Below are 16,855 nucleotides of genomic sequence, written 5' to 3' on the forward strand. Positions count from 1 at the left end.
GATTTTAGTTATTTGAAATAGTAGTTAAGAAATTTTCTATTTGTATGAGTTTAGAAATTAAGAGTTATTTTCTATTATGAACCAGTTTAGGAATTAGTAGTTATTTTCTGTTATTATTTGGATGTTGGCCAAGTAATGTAACTTATAAATAGGTGGGGGTTGGCATGCTATAAAGTGACACATAAGGACGATATGTAACCTTAGATATGGAATGAGAGAGGGTTCTTGAAAAATGAGAAATAGTAGACAAGAGTTGGATTTGAATTCAAATTGTATTCTTGTATAGGTTTTCCTCTCATAATAAAGAACAAGTTTCTTTCCGTGGATATAGACTCAATGATGGAGGTGAACCACATTAAATTTTGTGTGACGTTTATCTTTTATACTTGTGATTTGCTTCTCATTAAATTATTGTGTGCTTGATATCTTAATAGGTGTGTATTCCGTGCTTGGATCCCAACAAAGTAGTATCAGAGCGAGATTCATGATTGGGTCCCGGTTGACTATTGAAATAAAATGGATTGGTAACTATTACTAATTCAACAATTCAATAGTTGATATCCTTGTTTCAATGGTTTGACAAGAAACATTGATGGTGAAAGATGGGAAGGCGAAAAATATGGAGACACTTGACGGTGAATTTAACCAAGTGATTCAAGAGTCAAGAAAAAGTTAGAGTCCAACGTTGATCTCTAAACGTGAATCAGTGGAGACTTTCTTACAACTCCAACGGTTTATATTTCATCCGAAATGGTTTTTAGATTTGGATTATGTTCTTTATGTGGTGTACCATGTGTTATGAAAAAACAAAGGAATCTAATTTTCAAATGTTAAAAAACTCTGACAGCTACGAGTTTACATTGCAGGTGGAGTCTTGAAAACCACACATGGCGAAATAATCCTGATGATGGAAAGAAATATGATGATTTACCACTTGATTGCCCCAATGGTTGGAAATAGTGCTAATTGAATGGGATCCTGAGTTGTAAGTGGTAGTAAGAAAAAATCGTACGAAGAGAAATGGTGAATTGAGACATTTTTGCGCGAGTCAACAGGAGATTAGTTCGGAGTAACTACACATGTTCATTTACCGATTGAATCAATTGGGTGTCAGAACTATATTGATTCGGATGTGTAGTTCGATACCATACTATTTGGTAGTTAAAGGCAAATTATTGCTAAAGGAATATTCGCTAAGGTAGAGATTTGTTAAGAAATTGGTTCAGTTTCTTTTAAATAGGTTTTTTGTTTAACTAGTTTTCTAATTAGTTTTAGTTACTTAAAGTAGTAACTAAGGAATTTTCTATTTATATGAGTTTAGGAATTAAGAATTATTTCCTATTATGAACCAATTTAGGAATTAGCAGTTATTTCCTGTTATTATTTGAATGTTGGTCAAGTAATGTAACTTATAAATAGGTGAAAATTGGCATACTATAAAGTGGCACACAAGAGCAATATGTAATCTTATACATGGGGTGAGAGAGAGTTCTTAGAAAATAAAAAATGGTATACAAGGATTAGCTTTGAGTTCAAATTGTATTCCTATTTCATAATAAAGAACGAGTTTCACTCCATAAATGTAATCTCAATGATGGAATCGAATCATATTAAATCTTGTGTGTCATTTATCTTTCATACCTATGGTTTGATTCTTTTTAAATTATTGTGTACTTAATATCTCAATAGTAGCCGTGTATTCCGTGATTGGATCCCAACACTTTGTACTTGGTTTATTTCTAAAATAGGTCGAGATTATCATCAAAGCTCCAAGTTTTGCTGCTTACTTGTAGACAAGGTATGTATTTTTGCACTTTTATTTATAATTTGGTAAAAAGAATTGACTATAAATAGCTTTCATATTACCATGTACCTCAGGTTAATAAAATGGATGCATATTAGGTAAGTACAATTTTCTTTATTCAATTAAAGAATATATTGACTAATTATGTGTAAAAGAAAAAAAAGGAAAGAATATATTAAGAGACTATTTTTTGAAAATTTCCTTGAAGGGTAGTAAATATGTTTTGGGTCTTCCCATAGTATTTGAACCTAGGAAAATTCTTTACTTATGAAGATGAAGGACTGCTATTGCAACGCTTTTTATTTTTCATTATTGTTGTTGCTGTTTTTTCTTTTGGTCTTCTCCATGCTGGTGGAAGGTGACAACATACCCATGAAAGTTTTTTTTCTTTTAAAAGAATTATCATATTCATTAAGCATTTTATGGTTTAGCTTTTTTATTTTGACAAGAAATGAAGAGTCATTCAAATGCTCAAAGTGTACTATCTAACAGCGCAGCCCAATAATAAAAAGTACTACCTAATGTAGCTAAACAAAATTGTAAGAAAATCACTTATGAGACTTGTAAGAACTTTTTTTTTTCGAGATTTGTAACAACTTACTATAACATCACATAAGCCTTACTAAAATTAACAAATTCCTTTGTAAACAGTAGTTATTAAGTCATCCTCTTTTTTAAAACTTTTTTCTAGTAGTTATTATTAAGAATTTTTTTCATGGATTACATCTTTAGTTTATTTCAATTTTCTTAATTCTTTATTCAATATCTGATTCAATAAATTAAGAGGCATAAAATTCTTGAGTAATCTACTTCCCTTTGAATGCTAGATACCTTAATTCTTAATAATTAAGGGAGTATCTTGTAATTCATAAGAGATTGATTTTGTCTATGCACTATTCCATTTAATCTTTTAGACCCCAACTTCACCTCGACGGTTATGTAATGATGCCCCTAAAGTCTATGCGCAATGAATAGACTCTTGTAACCATGACATATTTGCTCCCTTGAAGTTCCAATGCATAAATACTTGGGAGTTCACATTTTTCATTGTCGTTGATAAAATTAAGTCCCCCGCGTTTGAATATTTTATTTCCTATTAAAATAAACATAGAAATCCAATCACTAGAAATGAACTGAGAAGAAGAAGAGGAATTTGAACGTAAAATCTTTATATTTTGAAACCGTACCTTAGCCACTATCATCCCCTTTACTTACAGCCATGTTGATTTTCTTTTTCAATAAAAGAAAAGAGTTATTTATGGTTGATGCTTTTGCAAAAAGTCTCAAGATTATCCAAACATCAAAGGGATACAATTTTCTCGAAGGTTATGACTCATGAATTTAAGGGCCTAGTCCAGGTGGTCAAGATCATGTAATCATCTTCCTAGGCAAAGAGGGTAGTCAAATTAATTGTCCATCAACGTTTTGTTTCTTCTATCGTGTTACTCCATTATATATAGACTCTTGTCAGGTACATGTGAATAATTTTTCAAACCATCTTTTTCTCACACCAGACATGATAGTAAGAAGATTGCTATTGTGGCAGATGATGACATAGTAGATTGCAAGATTTATGAGGCTGAAAAATACCAATACAGTACAGCTTGAGGATAAATTTCACTGTCACCTTTAAATTTGCTTGGCCTTTTCCTTTCCTCAGGGACCATTTTAGCAGATTATTGTGGTTGTGATGGAGACATTCCCAAGCAGCTACGATTGAGCTGAAAATTAATAGCATTTCCTATTTGAAGTGTTGTAAGCATCTACATCAACTTTTTAGTTGGAGTTTGCAAGCGAACATCTTTCACACCAACAAAATAAATGGACCACCAAGCAAAAACTACCACATCCAAAAGATAAATTAATCAATTAAAAAAGAAAAATAAAAGAAAATTGTTTTGTTGGAAAGAATAATGAGAATGAATTACTCTATGATGTGGTTGGTACTTCCATTTTGAAAAAAAAAAAAACTCAATTCCAAGTGGTGTCAGAGAAGTAAATATACAAATTGCGGTCGCGTAGAATTTTACGATTTTAATGTTCTTCTTTGATGTTTTATAATGTTCAAGACAAAGAATTTCACGAATTAAGTTTGGCGTTAACTAACCTAATGCTTTCATGAAAGTTGAGCAAGGCCTGCTGAAATTTGTTAGACAGTTTTCTTGGTAATTTTCAAGTCTTACAGCCACTTGGCAGAAATTCTTAATTTTATAGCCAAAATGGAGAAAACAATGCTGAAGAAAGCACTTAAAAAAAAAAAAAAAAAAAAAAAAGGATCCAATTCTAATGGCAAGGCTATTGTGAGACTTCAAAATTCAGCAGAAATATTAGTGAGAAGGAAATTTCTGAAGAGAAAAAAAAAGGGCATTTTTAGCTTTTTCTTTTATCACTATATGCAGCAAAAGCAAGAAAAATCAAAATCAAGTAAGAAATTTCATGTTACGGCAACATGAAAATGACGAATACCAAACGTACGAGCAATGCGAATAATTGAGCTACAAGACATCAAATGATATTAATTATCTTTGTCAGCTCCTTGAATCTCTCCAAGAGCATTACATTGATATTTCTTAGTTTATCTTCTTGCCATTTTTTTTTAAACTTCTTCTTGAGGCTTGAAATGCATTTTTTTTTTTTATTTTGCGAAGTTTCCTCTAATGTCATTAATCTTTAACCCAGAATAATAACTACTGAAGCAACAACTGATTCTTGAGAACAGATTTCTAATTTACATTTGTTATACTGATCAATAAGTAGAGCAAAATAGCTCAATTTCATGTTTGATAGATATCATCCATAAATAATTAATGGAAAATGTTTAGTTTTAACCAGAAGAGAGAGAAGGGGGAGAGGGGGGGAAGCAAAACCAGCTATCATATTTCGAGTATTATAGAAATTTATACTGCTTCATCTTAGTGTACAAAATGAATTTGTAGCGACATCCCCCAGCTCCCAGAGTGCTGAAATATCCTATCTTAGAAGGATTACAGGCACCTAACCACTGCAGACCAAAATTTCCTACCTAAACAAATCCTGGGGCAATGAAAATGCCATCAGAGTGGAAAGCCTTTTACATGTACAATTTATGTGCATGATTAAGATTCCAGAGCAGCTAATCACATTTTGGCATGATAACATACAATGGAGCTTTATGGCATAAAGACATTTCCACCTCAGGTTTTATGAGTTGGTCGGGTTTTGATCGGTTTAAGCTTAACACCTAGACTCTCGGAAGAGAGCAGCTCCGGGGCAATGCACCAATGTCTTGAAGGGTTTTTGCTGAGTTCTTGGCTACTTCCTGTGGAGGTAAATGGAGTTTTGTTGTAGAAACCAAATCCCATCAAAAAGAACTCCATGGGAACCACCATTGCATAAGGAAGTTCCTCGGTCACGAGTGATCCACATGATTCAACCTGCTATGCATGAAGATCATCAGTTACGGGTCCAAATTGATATGCTAAATAATGCATAACAAAGTATTAGAACGTCATGAGAAAGAAACAGGAGAGATAAGTTAGAACAAGAAAACCAAATAGGAAGGAAGGAGGAGTACAAGTTAATCTTCCTTGTCTGCATTGGCAAGCTGAAAATTTTCCAATTCCAAGACCAACTACAGCCATGAGAGCTTGCGTGCAGATTGATGTTTTTAGTGTGTATGCATTTTTTGTTAACTTAATTGCTCTAAGTGAGACTTCAGCTTCATAGTGACAAAAGGAATAGTACTACTAGATAGTTAGCAATCATAACAAATACATAGAGAATAAAGACAACTTCTTAATGCAGAACCAAGTAGTTGATGTGAAATTGAACTACAACTGAATACGGGAATTAAAGTAGAAATTTTGTGCCATGCATCACAACATAAAAAACACGTGACAAGTCTCAAAATAGCTTATGCCAATTCCTATCCTTCTTAACCCTCTACTCCATACACAGATTGATTTTGACAACTTCATTATTGGATCAGGGTTCCGTGGAAATTGGGTATTCAAATTTATTTTTTCATGCAACATAAGATATTTTTTCAACATAAGCTATTTTTTCAGAATCTGCTACTCAAATGTACTGCATGGTTTTATGTGGTGCAACTCCACTGGTACCAAACATGGATATTGTTCTCAAGATTTTCATCTTTAACCTTTCAACCACGGAAAGAAATAATAAATGCACCACTATTTGTTTGCTTTTCTTTCTAACTTTTATCTGTTGTGAAGCCCACAAACGTCCTTGCAACCATAATGTCCATGTAGCTGCCCTTATCCCTCCAACTACTCTTTCATGTTCCTTCTTAATTAACAATTTCATAGACTTTTCGGTGGAAATACCAAATTATATAAGTTTACCATTTTTCGGGTTAAGCATCAACACTGGCAAGTGGCTTCTTCATATCCCTAGCTTTGCTTGATGCATACCAGGGATAATTGGAAAACAGTTACAACCATTTCAAATAAGCATGGAAAGATCCATTCTGCAACATATTTTACCACAATGAAAATTCAAGAATGTGGAAATGATGTCGCGTTACCTCAACAAGGGCACAAGTGTTCTTGTTCATCATGGTATTCATATGTATAGAATCAGCATGGAATGGGCTCCTCTCACCAACAAAAATAAGGGTCTTGCATTTCAGCTTCTGTAAGCCTTCTGTTAAGTCATGCCTCCTACCAATCCCAGCCAAAATTTGAAAGGAAATGTTAGCTTGCAGTTCAACACTCTTGACATATGCGACTAACTTTGACATCTAATAAAACCTTCTACAGTACATGCAACATACAGTACTGAAAGTCACACTAAGTTAAAATGCACCATAGAACTTCCACACACTAAATCCATGAGCCGAATAATTTAAGAGCTTTTGTAAAATACGCTTATCATCCTCTCTAAAGAACTTAATAAATACAGGAGTTGGAAATAAGCTCCAATTTTGACTATCATAATAGAGGTCATCTCCTTTTAAGTGAAATCATCTGCTTCCATCGACACAAAATGGTGCACTTTACATCATCATACATAAACAACCATGAAACACCATGATAGTCTCATTATAGGTGATGATAAAAATAAATGTTCTCCCACGATAAACAGTCAGTATGGTAACAAAAAAGGCGGTAATAAAAGGTGAATCCTAATGACAGAGACATGAGTTAGGCCATTCTAGAAAGTTTAAAATTTCAGGGTTTTTTTTTCCTTTTTCAATTGGATGATGCAAAGAATAGTAAAATGAGAGCTTTACTCATTAATTGCTCGAAGAAACCGCAAGACGTTTGAACTTTGCCTTTCATCCAGTAACTGCAGATAGTAGATAAAGGAGAACTTTTCAAATTTCAGAATGAAACCAGAATGAAATTCAGAAAGTAAAATAAGCTCCTTAAAGAAAATAAGGAAAAGTGCAGAACAGGTCATCAATAGTATGTTTGGCGATCAGTTGACTTAGATCTGGATTCTGCATGATATTTCATGTATTTTCTGATTTTCTACTCCTTGATGGCAGTCAAATCTATAATATTTCCTTTTCATGGTCAATCTCATGAATTTAGTAAGGCTCGGCGATGATACGCTTCTGAATTATATGAGTATAATATTACACTGAGTACTGAGCAATATGAAAACATATTGGAGAACAACCTGAGATTCTTCTCTGTGACTTTCCCACAAGTCCCTGTGTTTTTGTGAGAATGATTAAGATTGAAGATTTTATGTGCTAAGTTGCTCACTTTGAAGATTTTATGTGCTAAGCTGCTCACCTAAATCTACTGATCAGCGGTTGACTAAAACTTGGTTGAGCATAATATACAAAATCAAAGGAATTGATAAAGTAATTACTTTTCTTTTGCATGTCTCAAGGAAGTTAATACGAGTAAAATTTTTAATACCCTTCACATGAATAGACTAAACTTTACGACATTGGGGTTACAGTTCATCTCTGTTCAGCAGCTTAAGAGTTACATCCATTATTCTTGCCCCTTGGTATCATGTATTGGCAGAACAAGGTTAGTTGCACCTCATTTCCCGAAGCCCTCTCAGCCAATTAATCTGTTCAATCCCTGCATCAGAGAGATGTTTCATACTAGACCTTGAGAACAAGCTATAAAGAAGACACATTCTCAATCATTGCACTTCAGCATCCTATTTTCCTATCATAACCCTTGGACACTTGACTAAACTAGACTAACATGGTCCTGTGGTTTACATCAAATATAGAGTTGTTCAAGTACCTATAACCTGATGAAATGCACACACATCCACAAAATAAATCTGTGCTGGCTCAACCTCCATATCAATGTAAAACACAGTTGCATGTAGGAAGGGTGTACTTTTCTTGCCTCAGACAACTCAACATTTCAATGAGCAAAAGGGCCATCAGATGTTCATAACTGATGGAAAAGGAATTCACACTCTTTCGAATTGTCAACATTCTACTTGAGGTTATTACCAGACTTAAAAACTTACTTTATGCTGCAACTTATCTCCCTACCATCCTAAAGGCATATATTCTGAAGGCAGACATAAGGACCTCCAAGAGTTTTGGAGAACAGCTCCGATGTCATAATAAACCCTCATAAAAACTAGCTTAGGCCAATATATCCTTCCCTCACCCTTCTCCCACACAACAGACCAAATATTATTTTCAAAATGACAGATTTCCTCTCCAATGCATGTTTCCACACGCTTCACTATCCCAACTGCAAAATCATAGTTCTTCCCTGATAAATACAATGGATATATAAAACAGCTGCACATTACAATCTGGTAACTTACTTTCTGATTTTTTAAAGACCTAGAGATTATGTTATTCATCATCTAGAAAAGAAATCATTAAAACTCTAGGTCAGAGTTGAGATTTCCTTACCCTTCGGCAATAATATATTGTATCTGACTCTGCTCCATGCATGCCACGTCTTAGTTCCTGGAGAACATGTACAGATATTCTGGTGACTGAGATCAATGCATGTGACTTAATAAACTATGGTGACAAGGATACCTTACTGAAGTAGCGCAGCAGAAGACACTCCTTTAGTAGACCACACATTCCGTAGAAGTATAACAAGTTCAACAAAATCTGCATGAGTAGGTTTATCACTGCATCATTTATTAAGCAGCAAGTGATCCAAAGATAAATGCTCCTCAGTCTAGTTCTAGGGATGAAAATCCGATGACAGATCAGGTTGCTACTTTCAAATCGGAATACTGGCGATCTGCTAATTAGTTGCAGTTAGAACTGCCAAAGTGAACGATCTATAAAGGTGATAACTGAAATTTTACATAGAGTATGATATATGAAGAGAAGAAAATGAATTCCTTCACACAATGCACTTAGTGCTGATTATGAAGTCATGTTAGTGTCATTTTGCCGTTCCTTCAATACTTTTCTTCTTATCTTCAATGTCTTGTTAGATCTCAAGATGCACAATTGATTGAATACCTGTGCAAAAGGTTTTGACTTATTCTGGTGCCTACAAAAAAAAATGTTTACATTTTTCCTTTTTTGTTCAATTTTTTAATCAGCTATAAAGTGCTGCTACCACATAGAACTCTCTTGTCTCATTACTATCATATTCTTGATGTTAAAATTTTAAGTACCTTATTATATATCCACTCAGTCCATGACGGTTCTCTGCATAATGGGGAGACAAGAATCAAAGCAGCTACCCGTTCTTCATATTTCATCTGTCAGTTATAATGCTTCAGCATCAAGAGTAAGCTGTACTGCACAAAAGAGAGAAGCTAGCATGCAAACTTACTGCAAAGAGTGTCAAAATGTAGGCACCAGCAGTCACTCCCATGCAGAAGACTTTCTCCAATCTGCATATTGCAGGTTTAGAATTACTTAGGATGCAACAATTGGTGTGTGGTAGCAGGTGGACAAGCAGCTCCTATTAATTTACACTGATCCAGTAATGCAACACAAGAAATCTTTTTTCCTCCATGAGCTGCCATTGAGGTTAAATCTCTAACATCTTAAAAGAACGGGCAATGGGTAACATACCCAAAGAAATCAACCACCTCTGCAACCTGGTCTGCAAGGTCATGTACACTAAGCAAAGGCACATTTACAGAAATCGCATCTGCTCCTAACTGCACAAGCTCTTAAAAAAATGCAAGAATGCATTAGTCACACTGAAAACCATTTTGAAGTGCGAATGAATAACTGTGCCACTAGGAACTCATATAAACGTATTCATAACAACAATTAGCAAGAACAGAAGAGGTTTCATTCCGGAGTAAAATTGAAATGTTACTGACCTCGTGCCCGGGGGCGTCTATGTGGTAGATGCAGAAATTGTGAAGCAACATAGAAGCAGCTTCTTGGCAAAAGAAGAGACCCCGAAAACAAGACATAACTGAAAAAAATTGCCACAAGTAATTTAAGAACATCTTTTTACAAATTATAAATTAGAATAGGTAGTAAAGACTAATAGACACCACTAATATACTTTCTATGAATATCTAACCAAGTAGTCATTATCCCAAATTCAAGTAAATTCACACTACTACAAAAATGTAGTAGGGAAAATTCTTATTCCAATTCCATTCAATTTGCACCAATGGTAGCACACTCGCCTATTTTGTAGGGTTGGAGCATACTGGAATTGGAGCTTAGGTTATCAGCATTTACTGGTAAGGGCCTAAAATGCAGGAAAAGCAATAAGCAGCTTTAATTTTACATGATTAATGACTTTAATTAAAATTTCACAAAGGGGGTATCCCAGTTCCTCCCTTCCAATATGAAATGCAGGACTGGCAATGAGAAATCAACTGAAAAATCCAAAAAGGTCAGGAACAACTTTTGAACAGAGGCTGATGAGGCTGTAGACTAGTCTTATGCAGACATTACGTTTCAATGAATTAAAAATCAGCTACCAAACTACAAAAATCACTACCTATCAAAGCGCAAAATCTAGGACAAAACAAGATGTCATTGTAGCTTTTTACAAGAAACTCATTTTTACCCCAAAAAGAAGCCAAAAAGAAAATGCAAGAAAGATAAACTCATGATATCAACATAGAAACATATTCAAGAAATGCTACATACAATTGAGAGCAACATCTGGGTACGTTACTAAAGCAGGCTTTTGTTGATCCCCACAGATGAAAACTGAGATTAAACCTTTGCTAGTTTTTACACAAACTTCCTGCAATGTTAAAGTACCAAAGCAGAAATTATTCCAAAACCCATCAATTATCTTTTCAAGATTCTGCAATAACATAAAACTCTAACTACAAGTCAATATTCAAGAAAACAGAAAAGAACCCATTTACGCGCATTAAAGAACAAGACGAAATTAAGGGGTTGGAGGGATGATTCAGTTCAGGATGTTAAGTTGGTTACCTTCCCTGCAGGAGGTGCCAAATTATCAATATCAACGGCCACTGAATCGCTTGAGACCCCCATTAGTTAATCTTTCTGTGGGACAAATCCACAATCACAAGAACAACAATACTGCAGCAGCTTCAGTTGCAATTACAAACTCACACTTCAAATTTAACAAGAAATGTACAAAACTGACAAAATGCAATGCTTTTTTTTTCTCTGTATTTCTGTTTTGGGTACCAATGTGAGTGTTTGTTTGGGTGTTTTTGTCTGTTTCTCTGTTAGATTTTGAATTGTGAAATGACACTGAAGAAACAAGAAAAGTGCAGTTTACAGCAGCAGCAGGCTTGCTTTATATGGATTCTATTGACAAGTTTATCCCTTTACAGTCAACTGTTTGAATGCTTTGTTCTTGTTTTTAGGAGTGATTTCTTTTTTACTTTGATCTTGGGATAAGATAACAAGAGTCAAGATTAATTACAAGTCCCTCAAATCAAAACAAAAAAAAAAAGGAGATTAATTACAAGTCTAAACATATACTTTGGCTTTCATTAGCAGCTATTTTATTCCAAATGAATCATTGTCCTATCTTTTTATTCTTCAATCTTATATTTTAGATATTTTTACCTTGATCTGTAGACACTTTTATGAAAATTTAAAATCTGCTCCGATTTAGACATTTTTATAATAATTAATATCCCAAACGACATAAATAACGATCAAGAAAGTTTTATACGTTCATGACTTTTAAAACTACAGCGTCTATTATATTTCTAAAAATCATCAGAAATATAGAGTCGGCAACAACATAGCAATGCGAGCAGAATCCCACACATTAAGCCAACTCATGCATTTTGATCAAATTTATTTTGAACTATTAGCAAAAATTAACATAGGTCCATTGGTCGAGTTCTATCCAAAAACTCATTCAGTTAAAGTTAATTATTTTAAAACTTTTGTCAAACATAAATCTCTAATAAATAAATTATGTCCAAGATTATATGTGAACAAACATTTATCAACACTAATGAGCCTCACAAAATGTTCAAAGCTATTTATTAAAAATGATGCTGTTTTCCAATACGGCGGTCAAGCAAATGGGGAAACGGTGCCGTCTTGTGGTGGGTTACTTTCGACAAAGAGAGAAAATTGTGGGCCCAAAATTCCCCAAAATCTGATGGGCCTCACATGGGTAAGAAAGCATTTTGATGAATTTTGATGGAATGCCAAACAGTTTCTCATCATACAGCCTGGCAGCCCATCTGGAAACAGCAAGATGAGAGAACACTTTTTGTCCCGTCCAGAATATGGAAATTAGAGTATAGTTGCTATCATTAAATTGCTGTCCCAACTAGGGCTGCAAACGAATCGAGCCGCTCGCGAGCGGCTCGAGTCGAGCTCGAGTCGAGCTCGACATTAATCGAGCTCGAGTCGAGCTCGAGCCAGCTCGAGTCAAACTCGAGCTCGAACTCGAGCTCAGAATATTAAGCTCGTTAGCTCGCGAGCCGGCTCGCAAGCTTGAGTATATATATATATATATTTTTTTTTTATTTTTATTTAATAATAAAATTACGTATATTATATATATATTTTTTTTTATTTTTTATTTTCATAGTGAAATTACGGATATATCCTTAATATTTTATTATTTATTCAGAAAAAAATATTATTTTATTTATTTTTTAAAAAAATAAAATAATTTTTTTTATTTTTTTCGAGCTCGAGCTCGGCTCGACTTGATTCGAGTCGAGCTCGAGCTCGAAAATTGCCAGCTCGTCGAGCTCGAGCTCGAGCTCGAGCTTGATAAAATTTAGTCAAGGCTCGGCTCGATTAGCTCAAAGCTCGACTCGGCTCGACTCGTTTGCAGCCCTATCCCAACAAGTAACAATTGTCTAACCACAAAAAAACAATTGTACCATTAGAAAGGAATCCCTTTGATTTTGTCAGATTTTTATATCTACTAACCCTTTATACGCAATCTCTTTAGACTCTCCTCCCTGTAGATTAGGTTATAGAATAGAAATGCTATCGTTGCCTTTAAAAAAAAAAAAGATTAGGTTATATAATAGAAATGCTATTATTGCCGTTAAAAAAAAAAAAAACCTAAGATGAAAGAGCACCCCTTTGACCTATAGGTTCTTATACTTACCAATCCCTTATACACAGTCTCTTTAACCTTCCCTCCCTGTAGATTAGGTTTAAAAAAAAAAAAAACCTTATACACAATCTCTTTATACTCCCTTCCCTATAGATTAGGTTATAGAAATATTGTCATTGCCATTAAAAAAAAAAAAAAAAAAAACTCTTATACACAGTCTCTTTAGGCTCTACTAGTTTCTTATATACAGTCTCTTTAGACTCCCCTCCCTATGGATTAGATTATAAAAATGTTGTTGTTGTTGTTTCAAAAAAAACCCTTATACACAATCTCTTTAGGTTGTATTTAAAAAAAAAAAAAAAACCCCCCCATATACACAACTTCTTTGGCCTCTACTAGCCCCTTATACACAATCTCTTTAAACTCCCCTCCCTGTAGATTAAATTATAGAAATTTTATCATTGTCATTTAAAAAAAAAACCCTTATACACATCCTCTTTAGACTCCCCTCTCCCTGTAGATTATGTTATAGATATGTTATCGTTACCATTTTAAAAAAAAAAAATCTCATTTACACAGCCTCTTTATGCTCCCCTCCCTGTAGATTAAGTTATAAAAATGTTATCGTTGCCGTTAAAAAAAAAAAAAGTAACAATTGTCTGCATCTTGGTTTTTACTTTCTGTATTCAAAAAAAAGAAAAAATGCAGAAAAAATATACCATGATTTTTACTAAAGAAAATGTAAAAAAAAAAAAACTAAAAAGAACATATCATGGTTTAATGTTTTCTAATGAGAATCAATAATAAGATATTGGGATATGGGATTGTTTAATGGTTCGTGATAGAGGATCCCTTGTATATCTCTATAGGGCATTTTATCTTGAATACTACCTTAAATTCAACAGATAATTAAGGTAAAATTACTGAAATGAGTGCTTCAAAGCATAATTAGCGACGATGACAAAATTTTCACCTATTAATTTTTGTAAGCCATGACAATATAGTATTTTGTGTACAAAATATGCTGTATACTAGTACACAAAATGTTAATAGGTAAAAACTGCATTTTATCGATTAATTTTGCATTGTAGCATGCCCTTTCTAGCAAATTTTCCCTCAATCAAAAGTTGTTTGTTGTTAACTTGTATTAAATGTTATTGTGAGAGACAAAATACTCCGATGAGCCGAGATAGGTTTGTTTGGATAGAGGATTATTTGCCAAAATTTATTTGCTTACATCATCATTACAATTTCCAGCACACCTTTTTATCTTCCAAATTACCTTTTTATCTCACATACATTACATCACAAAAAGTGCTATAGTAAAAATATCTCAAATAATTTACAATACAAACAGGGTTGAGGGCCTTCAGCCTCCAAGAACTAAAGGTCTTCAGTTCAATTTCCACCTTTCATGTTTTCATTTCTTAAATCCCATCATTCCCTTACTATAAGAAAAAAAAATAAAAAGAAATGCTCCAAATGGGATTAAAGTTGAATTTCACATACTCAGATGGAGGGTTTTAGACAATCTATCGTATCATAGATTGAGCTGCCTCCAATTTGCTTTTTCTTCTTATGAAATCTTTGCTAATTTATTGACAAAAGTGGCTCAAACATAATTCTTAAATAAATAGTATCTATTTTCATCTACTTGGCTAAGAATATTTTGTCTAACGCGCAAGAAGGAAAGCGCGTTTTCAACAATGATTGCGGAGAAATCAGCGCTTTTATGCGCCTAATTATGAAAAGTACATTGATTCCCTTGCGCAACTGTTTGATTTCTTTGTTCTTTTGATGCAATGAAAGGAGTACTAATGTACTGGTACAAGTACCCAAAAAAAAAAATTCTTTGCGGAGATTTTATCTATTCGCTTCATCCCATTTTGATAGTCTTGTTTTCTTTTTTCATCTATCTCAAATTATAGTTTACCTTCCAATTGAAAAATATAATTGACTTTTAACTTCTCTAAAATACCCAAATTTAATATAATAAGTATAGTCTACATCATTTAATATACTAGTTAACTTTTTCACTAATAATTGCTTTGATATATGTTTTGAATGGTGCAATATACAATTATTATAACTGTTGTAATTTATGTAAAGGTGTAGTGATTAGTGATACTCCTAACATTAATGTAAGGATATTTTAGAAAAACATTATACTAGATTTTATTTTTCCAACAAAATAAACTAATTTTTTTTAACTATACGAGAAAAAAACCAAAATTATCAAAGTGGGTCTGAGGAGTATTATAAAACGGAACATATACCAACAAAATCTTGACGAGAATTTCAGCCATATTACAAAATGGAAGTATTATAAAGCATGTTTAAGGCTCTATTGTGTCTAAACCTTTTCTTTAATCAATGTCCTTACAATTGATCATTTTAAGATTCGTGTATGATGGCAAATTTCAGTCATAGCATTTGGACAACTGTGTTCTATGAATAGGATTCTTGTAATATGGACCCAACTGTGCACCTAATTTACACGTAATTTATCATTTAAATGCATATATTCACATTAATTATCTCATTGCATATCCCCTCTTAGGGATGGGGCGGGGGACCCCTCCCCCATCCCCTGCCCCGCTACCTACAAACTCCTCCCACCCCCGCCCCATCCCCCGTCCCCCGTCCCCCGCCCCGTCCCGCTTCCCCCGCGGGTGTTCGCGCGGGGCTAATAAAAATTTGTTATATAATTTTATTATTGTTAAATTTTAGCAAATAATCAAGTACTAAAATATCAACACATCATCAAATTATTATTCATTGTAATTTTACAATTGAAACTTATAAAAACAATCAAATAAAAATTATTTGAATACAATTCAACATGATGAAATAAATATAACTAAAGTAGTCAAGTTTACACTTTTGGCACAAATACAATCACTAATTCATTATTGTGCTTGTGCTTTTTTAAAGAAAAAAATGTTATTGTATTAAGTGTAATTAGGGATTTAGTATAAATATATTAGTAAATTTAATATAACCAATTAATAATTTGTATTAGTACACATATATAATTATTAGTATAATTAATAATATCAATTATATTATATATACTAATAGACATTATATAATACATATAACTAATAATATCATTATCATAAGTTTGTAACTAATTAAATTATATATTATTATATATATAATTATATACATATATATTTTATATATTTATTTTTTTAAAGCGGGTAACGGGTAGCGGGGGTACACTCCCCCGTCCCCCGCCCCGTTTCTAAGCGGAGGGAATTCCCCCCCCCCTCCCCATTAGCCCCCCGCGGTCACCCACCCCCATTGCCATCCCTATACCCCTCTACTTTACCCTTCACAACTTCCCCAAATATTTAACAAAAAAAAAAAAATCTCCTTTACATTTAGATACTTTCTCGACTTAATTTCCAGTTGGATGCACGCCCCTTGTATGTTAGATCGATAAATCAAGATTGACTTTCATTTTTTGTAACAATTAAATGATATACTCCAAAAAGAAAATGATATATCATTTAATTCACGAACAATTGCTAAACTAGCTTCTAAGGCGAGCGCTAAAAACAGTCTCTTTTTTTGTTTTTGTCAAAACCAAAAGAAAAAAAAAAAGGGTTGCATTGAAAATATGATGAAACAGGCT

The 16,855-nt window shown here is 33.6% G+C and overlaps 1 protein-coding gene across 3 annotated transcripts; it reads right to left on the reverse strand.

The window, feature by feature from the left end:
* Positions 1-4,675: 4,675 nt before the first annotated feature.
* LOC113732661 (protein NDL1) lies at positions 4,676-11,566 on the reverse strand. 3 transcript variants are annotated; one of them, XM_027258580.2, is made up of 11 exons: positions 11,136-11,562; positions 10,839-10,938; positions 10,049-10,146; positions 9,792-9,880; positions 9,547-9,607; positions 9,386-9,472; positions 8,787-8,864; positions 8,655-8,711; positions 7,038-7,093; positions 6,330-6,465; positions 4,676-5,217 (listed from the first exon to the last, which is right to left on the reverse strand). In XM_027258580.2, exons 1-11 carry the CDS (start codon positions 11,196-11,198, stop codon positions 4,978-4,980), a joined length of 1,065 nt encoding a protein of 354 aa, XP_027114381.1. In that variant the 5' UTR covers positions 11,199-11,562; the 3' UTR covers positions 4,676-4,977. The 3 variants fall into 3 exon arrangements, with proteins under 3 accessions (XP_027114381.1, XP_071936798.1, XP_027114382.1); XM_072080697.1 differs by lacking the exon at positions 9,386-9,472 and having other exon boundaries at positions 11,136-11,566; XM_027258581.2 differs by lacking the exon at positions 10,839-10,938.
* Between the last annotated feature and the right edge of the window lie 5,289 nt (positions 11,567-16,855).

The sequence above is a fragment of the Coffea arabica genome, chromosome 2e (assembly GCF_036785885.1).
Source record: "Coffea arabica cultivar ET-39 chromosome 2e, Coffea Arabica ET-39 HiFi, whole genome shotgun sequence".
Classification (NCBI taxonomy): Eukaryota; Viridiplantae; Streptophyta; class Magnoliopsida; order Gentianales; family Rubiaceae; genus Coffea; species Coffea arabica.